Source organism: Cryptomeria japonica, chromosome 1 (genome assembly GCF_030272615.1).
Source record: "Cryptomeria japonica chromosome 1, Sugi_1.0, whole genome shotgun sequence".
Lineage (NCBI taxonomy): Eukaryota > Viridiplantae > Streptophyta > Pinopsida > Cupressales > Cupressaceae > Cryptomeria > Cryptomeria japonica.
In genome coordinates this window covers 471689669-471710725 of record NC_081405.1, presented here as the reverse complement: position 1 = coordinate 471710725, position 21057 = coordinate 471689669, and the positions used below count along the sequence as shown (strand labels likewise).

Here is a 21057-nt window from a genome sequence, read left to right as displayed (position 1 = left end):
AATTATACTTATGCTTAAAAAATTTGAATCCTTTCCAACCAATGTGGATTGTCATAGACCATGCAAGTATGAAGAAGGAGATCCATTGATACAACACACATTTATCCCTCTAAAGTCAAATGTACTAAATGTACCCACTCACGTCTTAAATTATACAAATATCCTACGTTATATTTAAGAAGGAGATCCATTGATACAACACACATTTATCCCTCTAAAGTCAAATGTACTAAATGTACCCACTCACGTCTTAAATTATACAAATATCCTACGTTATATTTAAGACTGTCAATCTTTTATCATATATTATTATCGACATTACAATTGCATGTCTATTTGATATAAATGCTATTATTATTATTATTATTATTATATTAGGTTTAGGTACATTCATTGAAGTGATTTACATCAAGTTAAAAAATACTAGGGTAACTCGTACCATAAAAAAAAATGAAATCATTTCATGAACAAATTTACCCAAGTAGAAACCACTTGGTTCTCACCACTGTCGTTAACATTCTAATATTATCGAGCATTGAAGCAGCACGACGTGACTAACTTGCAACTGAGAGAAAAACACACTGCCAATGCACAAAACAGTGTGGGAGGAAGAGGTGGCCCCTCACCCTGACCCTCACACTGCAATTCAGCCATGGGATTCTTTAGCCAGAATGCTGTATTCGCTGGAGTCTTGGCCATTGCTTTTCTCTCACATTTCATACTTTTCAATGTATACGAGAAGAGGAGGAGCAAGAAGAGGAGTGTGGCAGATGGAGTAATTGGTGCCATTGGCAACACTCCACTCATCAAAATTAAGAGCTTGTCCAATGCTACGGGCTGCGAGGTAATCTAAACAACTCATTTCTTGCGTTTTTGTTTTCTTTTGTTATTCAATTAATGCCTCTGACATACACTAAACTGAAATGAATTAATCAAATCTTCTACGGTGGCTCAAAGTCTGTCATGTCTTATCTATCCCACGGTGGTTGATCGATTGACGATCGCTACATGCTATGAAGCTTGCAAGCCTGGATTATTATCTGGCCCCTTCTGCATGCCTTCGCTTAAAGGATTGGATAGAGCTCGCTCCTAAACCTGCTACAACTACCGTAAACCCTAGAGCGGAAATACTACGATTGAATTTTTATAAATTTGAACTGTAGAGATAGAATTCAGAATGCTCCCACAAAATAAATATCTTTTTTCTTTTCTCTTATAGAGACGGGGAGAGCATCGTTAGTATTTTTTTAGCTACCACTGAAACTTCAGTTCAGGCAATTTCTTCTCTGGTATAGAGACCGGAAAAGCATTATTAGTATTTTTATTTTTAGTAGTACTGAAACATAAGCTTAGGCAATAGTAGCGAAATCATTTCTGAGGATGTATGGATTCCAAACTAGGGCAGGGAAGTCTATATGCAGAGATACAGTCCATATGAACCGTGTTCAAAAATCACATGTGTATGTACTCACTCACGTGGATAATTAGGATTTTAAAAAGAATACCGTCATAACTAACAAAACAAAATTGTTTGACCTAAACATGAAATCCAACAGAAATTATAAATGACTATCAAAATTCATAAAGAACCCGAGAAGTTACCAATAAATACCGTCAATGGTCAATTGAGGATTAATCATTTATTAAAGGACACATTTTTAGATTTGAAGGCATATGTTATACCGTGCTTCAACCTTTTGGATTGTTTTCTCTGATTGTTGACACTTGACCGCAATCCTAAAACATTACTGGCATAATGTTGAAAGTAAATTTTCCATATATATGGAGGTAAGGCTTGATGCTTGTTAAATGAAACTAAACTCTGAAAGCTTTTGTTGTTGATTCTTTTCTCTTCGTTTCTCTCTGGGATAGGGGCTGCGTGCTTTTCAGATGTTAGCATATTACAGTGTGTTCACCTGATAAAGTATCTTGATTGCAGATTCTTGCTAAGGCAGAGTTTTTGAACCCTGGAGGAAGTGTTAAAGATAGAGTAGCAGCAAAAATAATTCAAGAGGTAATCCTTAACTTAGAAATTGTTCTTGTTCACTTCAACAGTAGCTTATGAAGGTATATGAAACTTAATCAATATAGAATAAAATATAAAGTATCATTGAAAGTGCACAACTTTATGATGTCATATCTTATCTGTTTTTTCAGCTAAATTAAGTTTATAATTAAATGGTAAATATTTGTCTACCTAATTACATAGCAGGAAGCACCTACCTAATGTTGACATTAGTGAGATTCGTGCTGCAAAATGTGTCAAATAACAAACAATTAAGCTTTTGGGATATGTATTTATGTCCTATGACTTCATATGGAGGGTCACTGTTTGTCAACTTTGGGAATACAATTTGATAGTCTTCATGCAAATTCAAGTCTTTTTGAAAGTTTTGAGCAAAGCAAGAAAGGAAGTTAGGTTTACTATTTAGACCTTTTTCAATATTGCTTTTATGTGTGTTTCCTGTTTATTAAAGTACTATTAGTCTATTTGTGGCTTTTCTTACAAGTATCACATCCACACAGCAGGAGATTTGAAGAAACTAGCATATTGCAGAGTGATTGAGGCCTCACTTTCCATTGGCATTTAGATCCCTTTCTCACTTTTTTTTGACAACATAATGGGGATAATGCAGAAGTCTTTTGCAAGTGTTGGATTGAGCCATTTTCTCAGTGTCAAACCTAAGAAATGTTTCAAAAATTTTACATTTGTAAAACTATGTTACACTTTAAGAATTTGTCTCCTGCTTACTTACATAGGTATATGTCTAGAGGTGGAAATATTTACCTATCATTTATATATATAAGTCCATGAGCTGGTATTTTACTAGATGCAAGAATGGTTAATTATGTTTGATCCTTACTTTGATTAAGAGGAACGAGGCATGATGAACCCTACGTGTTATTCTTAATCAAATGACCTTTCTAGTTGGAGAAGTAGTCACTCTAATTGATGTTTCAATTACATGGTTCCTATGGGTAGGTGTCTGCTAGAGGAAAATGACAGAACACTGTAAAATAAAGTCTCAAATTGGAAAAATGGATATATAATCCATACATGCTGGTTGAGAATGATTGAGGATGTTGAAAAAGAGCTAAGAGTACCTCATCTTTTGCCTGAATTATTCATTCAGGTCTCATTATTTCTCATGATCAAGCAGTTGCAGTGTTTTAGAGTGTAAAGACAATCAATTTCTCATTCATTGTAGCAGCCTTTATTTGGACTCTAATGAATTCACAAAATTGGTTCCATATCAACTCATAAAATTCCTAATGCATTGCATAAATTATCCCTAAGCATCATAATGGTACTTCTATGAATTGTGCTTTGTCAAAGCAATCATGGCGCTAGGTATCATAGTATGCCAGGGCCTTTCCACATGCCATCCTTTCATAGGAAATCCTAAGTCCTTCTACTGAATGAATTATTCTAACAATACCTTAATCCTCAACTTTGCTTGTTGCCAAAATGTGCTGTTAAGTTTAAAAGCATATATTTCATCTTTTAGGTGAGGCAAGGAATTTGAAATTTCAACCTTTTGTCTCACCACTTTATTTAAGTATCACAACTTCATTCAAGTAGAGACAAGGGAGCTGTTATGTACTCATAAATCCATTGACAACTTGATAATATATTAAACCTGTCCCACTTTTGCTCAAATCTGATCTGTAATATCAGGGTCAAGTTTCTCCACTTCATTTTCAAGAATCTTATGCTTATAAGGCCGAATCATTAAGAAGACCCAATATCCTACCTAAAATTCTGTCACTACCACGATGGCACAATTGGGGTTTAGTCCTATCATGGGACCATTTGAGGTTCTTATTGAAGAGTTTCATTACCCACTAGCTTTCCTCAAGAAAAATTCTGCTAACCAGAGATCAAGTGTTCTTAAATTACTTAATAATCAAAATAAGCAAAACGAGTCATGAATATGGAGGGGTAAACAACATCATTCTAATGAATTTATGGCTTGTTGTATTTTATGGATCTTGTAATAAATGCTATTAGCTTTGGGAATGAAGTTTGTTGAGCCTCATTTATAGCATAGTTTGCTAAAACCCCTTTAGAGATGTATTGACAATTTGATTGTTTTTATCAGCCATTTAGTTGAGGGTGATAAGTTGTACTTGGGGTAATGGTGTTATAGACATACTATCATATTTCTTTCCAAAATTTGCTGATATATTTTGAAATGATAATTTGTTATTTACAAAGGAGATGATAACTCGTTAAATAGAGAGTACAAGTGATGTTTTTATAAAACAAATGATTGAAAATGAAAGACAAAAAGGAAACTTCCTAAAACTAATTAGATGACTATTACACGCTAAATATTACAATATTATTTTAATACCCTCCCTTAATGGTCATTCTACTAACTACCCTACAAAAGACTTGACATAATCTGCAAGTCATTTGGCCATGAATGCATAGAAGGCTGACTCCTCTTCAGAACGCTCTGCGACGAGTCTGCTGCTGAGACCCTCCCTGGGTGGACTTATTGACTAGCCAACTGCTTTTTGCACAACTTTTTCATATGACCAAGTTTATCACAATCCTTCCAACATGATGTTGGGTAACGAATCTATCCCTCCTGATATCCAAAGATATGGAAATTGAGATCAGTTTCTCAAAAAACTTCCAATTTTTATTGATAAAAAAAAAGGCAAAAAATTGAAACCCATGATTTAAAAAAAAAAAGTTGTGCAAAAACTCTAAAAATCGATGATTTTTCCAAAAATGATCAAAAGAAAACGAGGTCAAAAACCCTCCATTGCTTTAGAAAAACAGCAACATCCACAATTTTGTAAAAAAACTGTCAAAAACATTTCCAGAAGAACATCGTTTGCCCTAGAAACCCTAGGTGCGTGTAATGTCCCCTACTAAGTTTAGGCTTGTTATAACAGTAATTAATTTATTTCAATATACTTATGACTTAAACTAAATTGGTTAGGAGACAACTCTATTTTTAGCTTTTTCCTTAACATAAATCAAATCTATGATATTTTATACTTTTAAATAATTTATCAATTATTCATGAATAAATTGTCAATCCACCATACTAGGCAATTAATTCTATTATTAGATAATTAATTGTCTCATCCATAATTCTTAATGCAAAGTTCAATCCTTGTTACTACTCCAGTTTTAAGGAAGGAGGAGATGACTATGTTGCCAATCGCTTAGATACCAAACTCAATAGGCTCCCTCAAAGTTTACAGATCCAAGCCCTTACCCTATCTTGGGACTACGCCCTCAAGGTTTACGGGACGCTGATCCCTACCCTATCTTGGGAATCATCCTATTGGCTGGATTTAGACTGCCCCTGTTGGAAACAACTCAATCCCATCTTCTTAAATATTGACAGTAATAACATGATTCAGACTATAAGTATACTAACTTCTCATGTATTATGAATATATATGAAATTAAGTATGACTGCCATACATATTGCAGTCTATATTAATATTACAACTAAATTCTGCATAACAACATTATCAGGCTTCATATATTAAGCATACATATTCAGCACATCCCCATGCATACCACCAAAAACAAAGATGCTACTGCCTGTAACTTAATAACAGTTCTGATCTGATCCAATCTATCGTGTTGTTGCTGGATGCTTTGATTCCTTTCCTTTATATCTCTCAATGTGAGGGAGAGGTCACACCTCTTCATCATGTATGCCCTTTGGCAAGAGACACACCCTTTCACCATTAGCACCTTTTGAAAGAGTGCAACTCTTCATTATTTCTGCCCTTTGAAAGGGACATAACCTTTCATAATCAGATCTGCACTTCTAATTTAAATCAGATGTGCACTTCTGATTCCCAAATTATCCCCCTCCCAAATGAGGTCCTCTTCTCCCTTTTATATCTCATTGTTGAGGGAGTCACAACTTTTCCTTCCATGTCTTTTGACCATTCATTAACTCAATCAAATTTTAATTAATTATATTCTTTTATATTTTAGTTTAAGTTTTAATATTTAAATTTTATTATTATTATTTATTATTAAATTCTATTTCAAAGTGGGGACATTACAGTGCGACCCAAAACAAGTTGCTAGAAACCATGATTTTAGTGGAAAAATCATCAAAAAGAGCACCTCAATTTTGTGGAAAAATCGTCAAACCCTGCTGGCACAAATCCCTAGGCATTGTTTAGAAAAAGAAAAACCTCTGATTTGTCAAAAATCAGGCAAAAATGGTGCTAGCAGAAATCACACATCAAAAACAAAAAAAACTTGGCTGCAGCACATGAAACCCACGATTTTTATTAAAAAAATCAACCAAAACCTTCTGGAAAAATTTTCCAGGTAAATCACATTCTGCAAACCCACATGGTTTTTTTAATTAAAAAAATCCAACAAAAACCAGAAACCCTTGATTTAAAAAAAAAAAAATCGGGCAAAAAACAAGAACTTTCCAGGTAAAGACTGAATTTTTATATTAAAAAAATCATCAAACTCCTGAGCTCTGATACTGATAATTCGTTATTCACAAAGGAGATGAAAACTCCTCAAATAGAGAGTACAAGCAATGTTTCTATAAAAGAAATGATGAAAAACGAAAGACAAAATTGAAACTTCCTAAACTAACTAGATGACCATTACACGCTAAATATTACAGTATTACTTTAATCTATTTTGGTTGTTGGTTGGTAAAGTGTAATGTCCCCTTTTGGGAGGACACTAAATCTTGCCCACTATACTTTTAGAACTATTGCAAGTTATGTATTTTCAGTCTGCTGTGGTAATTTGGACAGATTCAACTCAATGTTTTTTCCCTCTTTGAAAGCTGAATGCTGCTCTCTTGGATGAGTACTATTGCTGAATGGTTTGATCTGTATTTGATTGCTGAAGATTCTTTGCTCTCTTAGGAGAATTGATGTTAATTGTATCGATTTCCTCTATTGATTGATAAGTCCCCTTCAATGCTTGGTATGAATTCTCCTTTATACTTTATTGGTGGAAGGATCAACACCCTTCATAAGAATTGAGTAACCACTTTTCTTTGCTACCTTTGAGAATAATAATTTATTCCCCAAATTGATCTCTCATTTTTTATCTCCTCCTCAAATGAAAACTTCTCCCCTTTATATCCTCCAATGTGAGGGAGAGTCACACCTCTTCATAATGGTCACAACATTTCACAATTACCACCCTTCGAAAGGGTCACAACCCTTCACCATTGCTGCCCCTTTGAAAGAGTCACTTCCTTATCTTCTTCCAACTAATGCTTTTCTTAATTCCTTTGCTCCCTTCTTTCTTCCTTCTCCTGCACTCTCCCCAAATGAAGTTCTCTTCTCTCCCTTTTATATCTCATGTTTGAGGGAGTCGCAACTTTTCATTTCATGCCTTTTGACCATTCATCAAACTTAACTAAATTTTTATTATATAAAATTTTATTTTTATTCTTTTATATTTTAATTTATTATTATTATTTATTAATAAATCCTATTTCAACAAGGGGACATACATTAAAAAAAATCAAATATTTTTCTTTGATTTAGAAATAATAAATTTTAATATCAAATGGTTACAATTTTTTTATCACCAAGATCTCATGAGGGTGAGGTGAGAGCATACGGTGAGTAAATATTATTATTCACCACTTTATACATACATACATACATACATACATGCATACATATATATATAATGCCTAGGAAACTCTAACAATGGATCACACACATAATGTAAATATGTTGCAGCTTAAAAGAATTACACACAAATATGAATAAAATTTTGTAATGTCCCTTTCTCGGCAGTAATTAGTGTAGTTGACCGTTAGCCTATTTTGGAGACCCGTAGGCTAGTCGGAAGCAGAAATTAGGGTTTCCTACCTTTGGGAGGATTTTTTTGCATTTTCGGAGGCTTGCATGTTGGAGTTTGTTAGTTTGGGTTTTGGATTCCTTTTGGGTTTTCAGAAAGCTTCGCAATGAGGGTACATGCATAGTAAGTAATGGAGTTTGACTGACTTACTATTTTTAGTAAGTGGAGGCAGAAGCAGTTGTGTTCTCTGGGTTTTTCTGGGTTTTCTGAGAGCTCTGCGATGGTATAACATGCAAATCAATTTGAAGACCTTTCCGGGATTTACTATTTTTAGTAAGTTCGGCAACTGCTCAGAATGTGGATAAAATCACTTTGGAAACACTTACTATTTTTAGCAGTATGCTGTTTATAGTAAGTACTATTTTTGGCAGCGCTATTTTTAACAGGGGTTCGTCAGCTCAGCTCAGTGTCTATTTCCGACAATGTAGTTAGTATCTTGGCTGTTAGTTTTACTTTCAAATTTAACAATAAACTCAGAAAATAGATGTTTGTTGTTAGGGTTTTCAAATTAGTGAATGACAAAAAGCAAACAAACAAACAGATGAAAATGAGACAAGATAATATTACCTTGGGAAAACCTCCTAGGAGGAAATGTTGATTATAATTAGGGATGGTGGATTCCAATTGCCTTGGGCAACATTGGAATCCGCCTAAGGGGGCTAGCTCCTTCTCCAACGTGTAGGGCTAGGCCCTATACCTCTTGGCTTCTCCTAAAGTCTCCACGCTACACTCAAGCCTAACACGCCATCATGATAGGGCCAACCCTATCAATTTCGCATTAAATAAATTAAAAGGTTTTAATTTTCAAGGCAAGCCAACATGTTTAGGAGCATTGCTCCTCATAAAAATAAGCATATACCTCACATCACAATTCAATCATTCAGTTTTAATACATGCGAAATATATACATATCTGCTCATGTAAAGGTTGAGGTAGCGATTACATATATCATCAGCAAACATCTTCATGTTGAGCGAATTACAATTAGAAGTCAGCGAACTCCATTGAAGGCTCAACAAACCCTATAGAAGGACTGCAAACCAGTTTAAAGGTGCAGCAAACCCTTGTTGATGCACAACGAACCAGTTTAGAAGGACTGCAAATCATGATCTTTGTCAGTGAGCTAATCTTGTAGATTGCTCTGCCATCCTTCTTGTGACAGCAACATCTGTACTTGAGATAAGTGTTGTAACCTTCATATGCATTCAATCCATAATCAGATGTGAGGATCTTTTCTGGCTGGGTTTTTCCTCCTAGGAGGTTGTCATGTCCCCTCCTTGATCGTTATATACATCCTAAATGAAGTAATTATTATTATAATTAATATTATAATAAACAACGAATTTCTATTTGGAATTTATTAAACATTATTATTAATATTTATGATTAATAATATTCTTATCAAAATAAATTATATAAACATAATTTACTTATTCTTAAATGTAAACATGATTTATATATCTAAAATAATAAATATATAATTTAGCTTATATTACTCGATTAAATAACAGTGAACCCGTAAGGGGTAGAGGGGCATGGGTTGGTGTTCAACTTTGGGTATGATCAGTCGATTATTATGAACATACATCTTGCTCCATATCATTAAAAATTACAATTGGTGGTCAAAGTCACCGACCACTTCTAAACACCAGTAGCCATATCTCATCGATAATTACAACTCATCATGCTCTAACCATATTGTATAATCTACTATTAAAGAGTCATAGCCGACGACAATCAAAGAAAGATGGATATCGGGAAAGGAAGAACGATAAAGTTATATTCCTAAGTATTGCGTATTGGCTAAAGACAGAGGTTATTGTAATGGATGGAGGGTCGATAGTCGGCGATCTATATCCAGTAGGTGAAACGATATCTGATAGGCATGAGTATTTGTCCTTAAGAGACGTGGAATAGTCAAATACCATGTACCATGAAAAGTGACTTCAAATGGTGCTAATAAAAATATGGTTATTAGTTAATTATATTCGATCATACTAAGAGATTAAGACTATTACGTAAGGAAAGGGAATTACAAAAAGTCATAACTGTTGTCATGAGAAGATGTGATCCTATTCAATGGACATATAAAAAGTATATAAAGAACGTGCAATGTGGAAGAGGTGGGGGACACATAGGAGAGGAAAATCGAAACTACTAGGCAAGCCATAGACAACAACCATTCTTGTTATCGGTGGTATGCATGAGGATGGCTTAATACGTATGCTTATATATGAAGCCTGATAATGTTTATGCAGACTTTAATAGTAATATCAATATAAACTACAATAAGTATGACAGTCATACTTAATATAGTGGCAGACCAGATCTGACCCATGTTAGATCTGTCTGCCTTTATAGCCAAAGTTATACTACCAACTTATGTTTTTTAGGTAGTAGTGGTATTAGTGATGTATACAAAAAGGTAATTAGCAAATGTATTAATAATTGGTAAATTAATAAATAGGTAAGGGATGTCACAAGTGTATATGCAAATGAATATACTTAATAAATATTTCAATATATATATTAATGTTAATGAATATTAATAATGAATATTCTAATATATATATTATTGAATATTTTAATATATATATTAATGAATATTTTAATACATATGTTAATGAATATAAAATAAATACTTTAATACATATGTTAGTATAGTAATGGACAGCTTAATACATATGTTAAGGAATGTAGTAATTAACAGTTTAATACATATATAATGAATGATTTTTAGATGTTAATGAATATGTAAATGTGGATTGTGGAATGGAAAATAGTAATAAAATGCAAAAATGTATTATAAATGTGATTACATGTTAGAGGCTAGAGGGAGGAAACTCCCTTAGTCTAAAGGAGGGATTATGATAATCCCTAGGGCAGTATTTATACTGAAAACTGATATGCATATGTATGACTTGGTTGATTAAACTCAACCAAGAAGAGACGGATCTGGCCGGTTCCCTCCGAGGACTTGGATGATGGAGGCATCACCCAAGGCAAGGAATAGACAAGGGTTTTCCTTGGATGGCTTGGGTGTAAGAGGTTACACCCAAGACATGATTCGAACTCATCTTCGATTTCCTAAAGGGCTTGGAACCAAGGGGTTCCAAGAAGGTGAGCTTCACGGCCGCCTAAGGACATACTCTCGTATGGCATTCGTATCCTTTTTATTAGATGAAAATTATGATCATGTTAATTAAGTATTAAAGATAGATTGCAAATTAAAAATGGTTTATATATATATTTATATGTTGTATTCTAACAATCTATTTTGTAGGACAGTAATCTCTAACTAATAGGGACATTACAGAGGTTTTCCTAGGGTAATTGTGTCTTGTACTTATTTTGCTCTTTTCTTGGTTATGCTTAAATCTGGAAAACTATAACCTATTCATTTTAGTTAGTAATTAAATTCTGATTTTCTGAGTTTACATTAATCTGAAAGTGTTAAAATCAATAGGAAAAACCGAGCAAGAAGAGATCCTCAGATCTGATAATGAATTATAGAATATTCTGATCACAACACTTATCTCTTTAGGAGGTTTGAAATGGCCACACTTTAGGGCTGATGTAGATGACTAAACAATATCAGGTATGCACCTCAGATCTGCACTATTGTCTTCATTAACCAGTAACCTGATCTGCACTTTTGACGCCATACTCTTGACAGTAGTTTGCACCTTTCACTGTAGATATTCACACCTAAGGGCAATAGATGTAGTTCACATTTATGCACAACAGATACCTGACTATTTTCGCTTCAACTTGAGAGCCAATTCACATGATGAGAGGAAAGATATGATTGTGTCAATGAGGTCAAGTAGTTGTTCATTTATATGAGTCAAGAGGACCTACTTGAGGTTGGCTTGGAGCTGATCCCTTTTATTTATTTTATGACTTTTGGTTTATAGGGTCGGCCCTATTAGAGGGAACACGTTTCCCTTAGAGTGGCGTGTGTCTTTTAGTTATAGGGCCGGCCCTATTAGGGGGAACACGTTTCCCTTTAGTGTGGCCTGTGAGAGGGGAGAGAAGGGCCCAGCCCTTGGCGGATTCCAATGTTGCCTTAAGGCAATTGGAATCCGCATCCTACCTAGTTACAGTCAACATTGGCCTCAGTTCATTTTGGCAGTATTAAGCTTTTGGAAGAGGAAGTATTTTTAATTCTTTATTTTTTATTTTTTATCCATGCCTTAGTTATATTTTTATTTTTGAAGTCATAGTTGGGCGCTCACTTTACATATTATTTTATGTGTCTTATACTTATCAAAAATGGTGATTTATGGTGAATATGAGTTGGGCGAACTTGTTTAAAGGAAATGAAATGAAATGAAACGCCTAATGTTGGTGAAATGTAATGGCATTTGTTTTGGGCGTATTTGGAGTGCATTTGAATTTGAATGTGGCTAGCAAAAAGTTATAAATTAAGGCCTTGGGCTCTCATTTTGGTATCCATTCTTGTTTGATAACAAAGTACTGTTGTAATGCTGTCAGACTCTTTACTTCAAGGGATGGCTACCTCCTAGTGCTTCGGTTTCGTGCTTGAGAGATAGCGCCTAGCTGAATCTGAGACTGTTTCTCATCTAGAAAAGCAGATTGGAGTTCATTTAAGATGAAGATTTTGGTGGCGTTTTGATTTTGGAGTGCTGTAGTGTGTTTTCCATGTAGCTGGTTGGTGTGGCTGAAGCGTGTTCTTGTTTGTTGTTCCTTGTGTGTGCGTCAAGTCATTTTGGATACTTGCTCATTCATTTCCTATGCCTTGGGCGATTCATCCTGTAAGTTTTTATTGAATATCTTGGATTATTAGATTTTATATAGCAAGTCGAACTTTCCAGCTGTAGGCGTCTTTGCTGAGAGGTGTTTGGGGTTGTGTGTTATGCTGATTCTGATTTGTTGGTGCCGTTTTCTTAGTATAGCCTTAGTCGCTTTAAGCCTAGTGCCTTCGGAGTGTGTTTAGATATAATTTGAGTGTGTGGGGAGTGATTTAGAAGTGTTTGTGAGGATTTTAATGTTGCTGGTCTGTATTTCCAGCCTGCTGTTCATTCATATCAGATTTAGTTTTTGGGGTTGAAGCTGGTTTTTAGGTGTGTGAGTCTATTGGTGTGGTGTGAAGAGTCTTGGTAATAAGTTGCAGTTGTTAGTTTGGGTTTTTTGCATTTGAATATCCATGATGAATCATATTGTAATGTTGGTTAGTACTACTAACAACAATTTATTTGAACTCTCTTAGTCCTGCTGCATAAGTGGAAGAGGTTGGCCTTGCCGCCTAGTTTGGATAGTGATTCTAGTAATTTTGTAATCCATGTTTGCATTGTAAAGCTGATTAGTAGTGCTAACAACTATATACTTGGATTGTTGCTCTTTGTCTCACTGCATAAGTGGAAGAGGCTGACTTGCCGCCTTCTTATCTATTGTAACACTGTCCTCCTGCTGAATAAGCGGTTGAGTTGATTGCTATTTCATTTCTAGTCCTCTCGCTACATAAGCGGTCGAGTGATTGTTGTTCTTTTAGTCTTGTAATCTTCTAATTGGCTGGTTGCACCGCCATACTGTTGTAGAAGTTCTTACACCCGTTGGATAAGTGGAAGGGGCTGGCTTGTCGTCTAGTATTGTATTTGAGATTTCATTTCCAGCAATTATTTGAGCTAATGATCCCCTTGACATTGAATGCTCTCACCCTCCCATACTGGGCTCTCGGTGATCAGAAAGTAAAAGGGTTACTTTCAGCATTTCCTTTCTGCGCAAGTTTGATTATTCTAACCTTAACGGGTGAATCTTGTTGTGTTAAAACAAAAATAAAAAATTAAGGGGCATATTACAAACTTATTCCACCTTTTTCCACAATGTAATGCTGCTTCAATGACTGCAAAATATATGCTTCCACAATATGCAAAAGCTTAAAAAATACAAAACATGCTGCAAATACCAAAATATTTGCTGAAATCCAAGCAAAGCTTTGGATTACAAATATAACCTTTGTGTGAGACTGCTCTTAGCATATCAAAAGGTTTTTGTCCTCCAATCTCCAAGAAACCAAAGAGGTTTCATTTTTTAATCTCCAAAATCCAAGGGGTTTTGTCCACAAATTCTATTGCTGAACACAAAGCCCAAACTATGATTGAAAATATGGAATAAATTGGAAGACGTCTCAAAGGCAACCAAGCACCTCAAAATATAGCAGTAGAAGCACACAAATTCTAATGCACCATTTGCCCTATCAAAGAAATAGCCCCCACTTTGTCATAAAACCAACTTGCAACTCCTCATTAATAAACTCATAGAAATCTGTCATAAGGAAGCTACCAAGTCACTTCTAGAATCCCATACCCCACTAAGTCATTATGTTATTATTATTTATTTCTACTACAAATTTCAATGCCTAAATGCCCCATTATTAAAACATTTTCTATCCATATTGGCAAAATAAGGATTGGGCCTACGTAAGCTGAATTAATTAAAATGAGAGATTACGTGCAGGTCCATACTTGAACAAGGAAGAAATTCCATATGCATAAGGTAGAACATGATATGTGGAAGTGTCAAGATACCAAAAGAATAATTCACTATATGATAAAATGAATTGACACAAAAGTGATTGATTGGGTGAGACGCCTTGCCTCTATTTATACACCTCCACTAAGTTGCAAAAGGGTTATCCAACCCATTGAGACTCTAACCCCAATATAGTCATGAGTGCAAGTTGCACATGTAGGTACACTGTCATGCCCCCGCCTTGATAATAAATGCTCACAAAAGAAAATGGTCTTTCTAAAGACTTCACAATTTTTTTATCTCCTAAAACAGACCCAAGCATCAATCTGATCCCGCATTGATACCAGAATGGGTGTCAATAATCAGGAAACCATTCTCATCATAATCAAGTACAAATTGACAATACAGAAATGGCAGGTTCTCATCCACATACAAAGCAGGTCAGCGATTGTGTCTAAGAGATAATGTTGTCTTCATTAGATATCAGCAACTCTCATATGTTCAACTTCGTATTATGGTTGATTCTCCAAATTAGCTGGCTTCCTTGCTGGCTCACATACTACACAACTATGACTAAGCGATTACATTAACGCAGCAATCTGAGAAGTTGGAAGGTACCTGACTTCCTTCCTTGATTACTATACAGCGATCTCCTTATACTTCAGCAATTTGTCTTCACTACACAGCAATTCATCCAAGTCAAATATTGATTAAGTGTAAACAATATGCAGCGATTATAATACAGAATTTGACTATTAAGAAGAGGTGTTATCTTACTAAGTTGGAGTGATTTCATTATGTTTACCAAATGATGTGATCTGATTACAACTGGTTGATTAGAAGAAAACAGTGATTTACAAAAGAATGTTAAAGTGCAATGTTATTAACCAAAAGGTGCGACTTATAGCTTTTGACTAATATTTATCAAAGCTGCAATTCGGCCATAATAATAATGCTTCTTAATAAGGTGTGGTTTAGAGAAAAGAATATAAGGGATGCAAAAAGAAGTTATGTCTCCTCAATGAAACATCTATTCAAAAGGTATGACTCTTCGATGTAAAGACATATATATGAAGATTGCAAATGAAGGAATGGAACAGCAGACAATAGGAAGAGCAATAGGGCAAGAAGAAGCAAGAGCTTCAGATTTAATAATAATAATTGGTAGTTTCAGATATATTTACAAATATTGGGTATGATGCATAAGGCATAGACTGATTTTACTGATTTGTTATATTGACTTCCATGTAGGAATGAATGTAATGAACATATTATTGTTATTGATATTTATATAATCCTATCCCTGCCATTATGATATGCATAATAAAGTATATATGTGTAAGATTCTTTAATACTTAAAACAACAAACTATCCCATTATGGAAGAGATAAGTTACATATGAGGGATGCAAGTAGCTAGGGATCCATTTAGGTAGAGACACCCCAAGTGGGGCTGGGAGGCCAAATGGCGGGTGTCATTCCGTGCTCTTGGGTTTGATGGAACAGCTCGAGGCACCTTGTTTGATCTCCCAAGGGGCTCCATAATGTGCATAGGTTGTTAGGGAAAGTATTATTGAAACCTCATGCTCTTGATCATAAGAGGATGAATAAGGAAGCATGGATAGGGGGTGCAGATACAAGCATTCCACTATGTAGACCACTCCATGCTGGATGTTGAAAGAACCAATTTCCTTTGCATAGTGTGAAGATTAGTTAAAAGAACCAATTTCCTTTGTTTAGTTGAAAACGGCTAGGGATGCCCTCACTTGATTTCAATTTACCACCAATTTGTAAGTTAGATGAATTTAACAGGTTGATCAAGAAGCAATTTTATCTTATTTTTTATGAAGAGGAAAGGTCTAATTGACAATATTTTACGCAAAGACAAGATGAAAGTGTTATAGAATATACAAGCAATCTTCAAAGGTGTTCAAGTTCATGACACTTTGATGATGTATGTTGAAGGAATTCATAGTCATCTTAGGAGATTACTGTTGCTGGTCAAGCTCAAATACATAGATCAGCCATGTTCCCAAGCCCATTAGTTGGATACCGACTAAAAGAAAGGTTTGTCATCCTCTTCAGATGCACAAAAAAAAAGATGTTAGAGCAGTACTGGTTGGTGCGGACCCTTTTGTGCCTACCGATTCCATTACCTCCTCTTCGGGCAATTGATCACCCCCTCTACTTGCCAACCGGAAACTCCATCCGCTCACTTGGGAGGTGTCAGCGGATTCCTCCCTGCCGCTATCAGCATCCTCCTCCTCTGCCTTAGACTCTTTTGTGTCAAACTTCGTTTCTGACATGGTGGGCTTCTTCCTTTTAGTGCCCAAACGTGCCTCAGCGCCATGTGCCAAGACATCGAGATGCGACCAGTAAAATATAGGCGGCTGGTCCGGTGCAACACGACCCTGTGGCTCCAATGGCCGTGAGCCTGGGGTAATCTGCGTGCGGACTGCATCAAGAAATAACCTAATGGCGTGATGGGGCATATAAAATTTCTTATACTGGAGGGTCATGAATTCGTCCATCCTGTCCGCTAGCAGTGATGCCCAATCATACACCACTCCATTGTACAGCCTATTCATCAACACAATTTGTGCGATAGCTATATCAAATGCGGGACTGGCCCCTGTAAGGCTACTCTTTACTACAGAGAGTAAGCATCTCCATACTCCCTTCACCAAAAATGCTTTCTTGACCCCCCTACTCTTACCAACACTTTTGAGGCTATCTTTTTCTGCTTGTGTGAGGTTATTGCGCAACATCAACTGTAGCAAGGTGGCACGGACATCTGGAGTGATTTTTTGTGAAGTATCAATTTTTTTTCCTTTCACCCCAGGTATGCCAAAAACCCTTTTGAACTCGCTTGCCGTGAATGAGACAGTTATCCGCTGGTGCTAGTAGTCAAATACAGACTGGTGGCGATGTCTATCATAGGTGCCAATCATGGCACACAAAACTACGTCAAAATCCTTTATGCAAAAAACTGGTATTTGGATTGCCCAATGTACCTGTGCGTGGCAAAGATTTTTCTTTATTAGGTCGTCGTGAGGTGTCTTCGCCCACCAATTCCTGCAGTCTATTCCATTAAGACCTTCGAACACAATATTGTCCGTTGTTACCTCTTCCTTGTCCTTTGCCGACTGGGGTTTTGGACGATGATTCTTGCTTTTCTAAGTGCTCATCCCGAGGCTGCCTGCAATACGCACACCAGATGGCAAAACTCGCTTGCCTGTGTCTGCACTTGATTTTGAAGTTCTTCACCATCCCTGTAACTTGTCTTCTAACGGCTGCAACTGTTTTCTTCAATCCGCCTTATTCCTGTCTGTGTCCATTGATCCCCGATTAATTTCCTTAATCTGCTTTTATAGCTTTAACTTTCTTGCACCTGGCTTTTTCTCCTTCCAACTGCCAGCGTTTCCCTTTCAGCTCTCGCCGTACTGTGTATGGCTTACAGTGTCCGTGGTACGGTGTACGACCTGCGGGTGTACGGTGTAAGGTGTGCAATGGCAATTGCCGACTCTCCTTCCTCCGCGATTTTTTTCTCCTTCCTTACGGTTGGCGGGGTCTGCAATTTAATTTTGTTTTTCCTTTCTTTTTGGGCGCCACGGGGTATATATGGCGTGTGGGGCACCTGCCTTACCGCATGGTGGGCACGCGGGCTCCACCGCACAGTGGACGCGTGGCCCCACCGTACGGTGGGCACGCCGTGCTACCGCACGGTGGACACGTGGCCCCACCGTTCGGTGAATGCCATCGTACGACGCACTTTCTTCTTCTTTTGTCTTTTTTTTTTTTTGTTCTTTTATGTGTACGGTCACCTGCCGTACGGACTCGTACAGCCGTACGTTTTGTTTTAACGATTATTTCTTCGAGAGGATTCGGGATCGGTCGCCCGTCTTTGCTTGTGATACTGTTTTAATTTCGACCCATTGACAACGTTTGGCATCTCCTTCCCGTCGAGCGTCCACAACTTAATCGCCCCGTTGGCATTGACCTCGTGTACCTTGAAGGGGCCTAGCCATCGTACTTTAAATTTTCCGGGTTTGATTTTGTTCCTCCCATTGAATTTCAACACTAATTGCCCCGAAGTAAACTTCATTCGCCTAAGATGCTTGTCGTGCCAGAGCTTCCGTCTTTGCTAGGCTGCCTCTGTGGCCCATTGTGCCATCATTCTTTTTTCGTCCATCTTGCTCAAGGCATACAATCTCTTCCTTAGGCTCTCCATATCCCAGAGTCCGTTCACTGCAATGCGAAGGCTTGGCACCATGAATTCCGCTGGCACGACAACTTCATGAGTTGGAACGGAGTCTGGCCGGTGGTCACCTTGTAGGTTGTGCGGTAGGCCCACAAGACCGAAGGTAATTTTTCTTCCCAGTATTCTCCCTCGACACCGCACGACTTGTAGATTATGCCCACGAGGATCTTGTTGGTAGCCTCGGCCTACCCATTGGCTCGCGGGTAATAGGGGCTAGACAGTGAATGGAAAATCTTAAATTTCGTAGTGAGGAGTTTAATAACGTGATTCACAAAATGCCCACCCCTGTCACTCGTCAACTGCATAGGGATCCCATACCGTGTAATAATTTGCTCATAGATGAATCTTGTTGTACTTACGGCCAAGTTGTCAGGTAGGGCCCACGCTTCAACCCACTTGGTTAAATATTCTGTGGCTACCACAATGTAGCGACACCTCCTAGCGCGGCTCGCCTTGAGTTGCCCAATAAAATCCAGCCCCCAACACTCGAATAGTTCTTGAGCATGCGAAGGGTTGAGGGGCACAAAATCCCTTTTCAGCGGCCTCCCTGCTCTCTGACACGTATCACAACCTACTACCCATTCTATCGCATCATTATACAATGTGTGCCACCAGAGGCCTGCTAGCAACACCTTCCTTGCCGTAGTGGCCGGTCCCATATGGCCTCCCGCGGGCCCTTCATGTGCCTCCCTCAGGATGCCTGGCACCTCTTCCTCCATCACACATCGACGTAACACCTCGTCGGGTCCCATTTTATACAATAAACCATTAATCAACTGGAATGTGCGGCTTCTCAACACGAGTTTTCTTCCTTCTCTCGGTGGCATGCCTTGGGGGAATACGGAGGTGGAGAGATATTACCCGATGGCAGTATACCATGGTGGTAGTACCGCAATCTTGAATAGGTGGGCATTTGGAAAGTCGTCATTCACCCCCTTTGGCGGCTCCCCGGACCTGATTCGAGACAATTGGTCAGCAATGACATGGCTCTTGCCTGGCTATACAATTATTGTGAACGTGAACTCCTGAAGGAGTAGTAGCCACCTGCTTATCCTGCCTTGGATGATGGGTTTGTTTACTAGGTACATCAAAGCCTGGTGGTCCACATAGAAAGTGAAGGGTGTCGCCAACAAGTAGTGTTGAAATTTCTGTACGACATAGACCATTCCGAGGGCTTCCCTCTCGGTGGTATTGTAGTTCTTCTCGGCTTTCGACATCAACTGATTGGCAAAGTAGATGGGATGATCCAACCCATGTCCCCCTTCTTGCACCAGTGTAGCCACAATGACATAGTTCGAGGCATCCACGTGTACGTGGAATTCTCGGTCCCAGTTTGCATAAGCCAGAATGGTTGCTGCCACCAGTCTCCTTTTGAGTTCTTCGAATGCTTCCCCTTGCGCTGATTCCCATATGTACGGTTCGCCTTCCTTGTGAGTTTGTCCAGAGGAAATGAAAGTTGGGCAAAGTTCTTAATGAACTTCTGGTAATATCCGATGTGTCCCAAAAATGACTTGACTCCCGTCACATCAATGGGCGATTCCATTTCAACAATTACCCGTACCTTATCCGGGTCAGTTTTCAGTCCAACTTTACAAATGATATGGCCCAGCAACTTCCCTTTTGGTACCATGAATCTGCATTTTTGTGGATTTAAGGCGAGCCTCGCCCTCCGGCATCTCTCCATGCACTCTCTTAGCGCTACCAAGTGAGAGTCTTCGCTACTGAAAATTGACCAGTCATCCAAAAAGGCTTTAAAATTTCCCACCGACATCTTATCGAAGATGTGAAGGACTATCCTCTGGAAGGTTGCGGGAGCATTGCACAACCCGAACAGCATCCGGTTGTACGCATAGACTCCATCCTCCACCACAAAGGTGGTCTTCAACTTGTCCTCCTCAGCTATCGAAATCTGGTTGTATCCTGAAAAGCCGTCGAGAAATGAGTACATTTCATTGCCAACCACCTCCTCCAGGATATTGTCTGTGAAGGCTATGGGAAACGGATCCTTGATGGTGACTGCGTTGAGGCACCGAAAATCCACGTAGATTCAAATTTGGTTGGCCTCCTTCTTGAGTGAGATCACAATGGGCGAGACCCACTCACTTGTCTCCACCCCAAAATATGATGCCGGCCTCCAGCATCTGTTCGATCTCTTCATTCACTTTGGCAGCATAGTTTTTATTCATTCGGTACAGCCTCTTCTGTACCGGTTGGGCTCCCGGGACCAATGGTATCAGATGGACACACATTTCTGGCGGGACCCCCTTCAGATCCTTGTAGGACCACGCGAACACATCCTTGTATTCCAAGAAGATTTTGAATGCTGCGGCCTTCAGCACCGAGCTCCAATCGTCGCCTACCCAGATATTTCGGGGGTTGGCAGTGTCTCCTAAGTTTGTCTCCTTCACGGCGGGGTCTTCGTACTGCATTGGCCTATCCTTTGAAAATTCGTACGCCAG

General features: G+C 38.0%; 1 protein-coding gene across 1 annotated transcript in view; it reads left to right on the top strand.

The window, feature by feature from the left end:
* Positions 1–522: 522 nt before the first annotated feature.
* LOC131071389 (cysteine synthase 2) overlaps positions 523–21057 on the top strand; it is a 58230-nt gene continuing 37695 nt past the window's right edge. Inside the window, exons 1-2 of the mRNA XM_058007206.2 lie at positions 523–844; positions 1940–2014. Coding sequence (XP_057863189.2) covers positions 653–844; positions 1940–2014 — 267 coding nt within the window. The 5' untranslated portion in view covers positions 523–652. The remainder of the gene's footprint in view (positions 845–1939; positions 2015–21057) is intronic.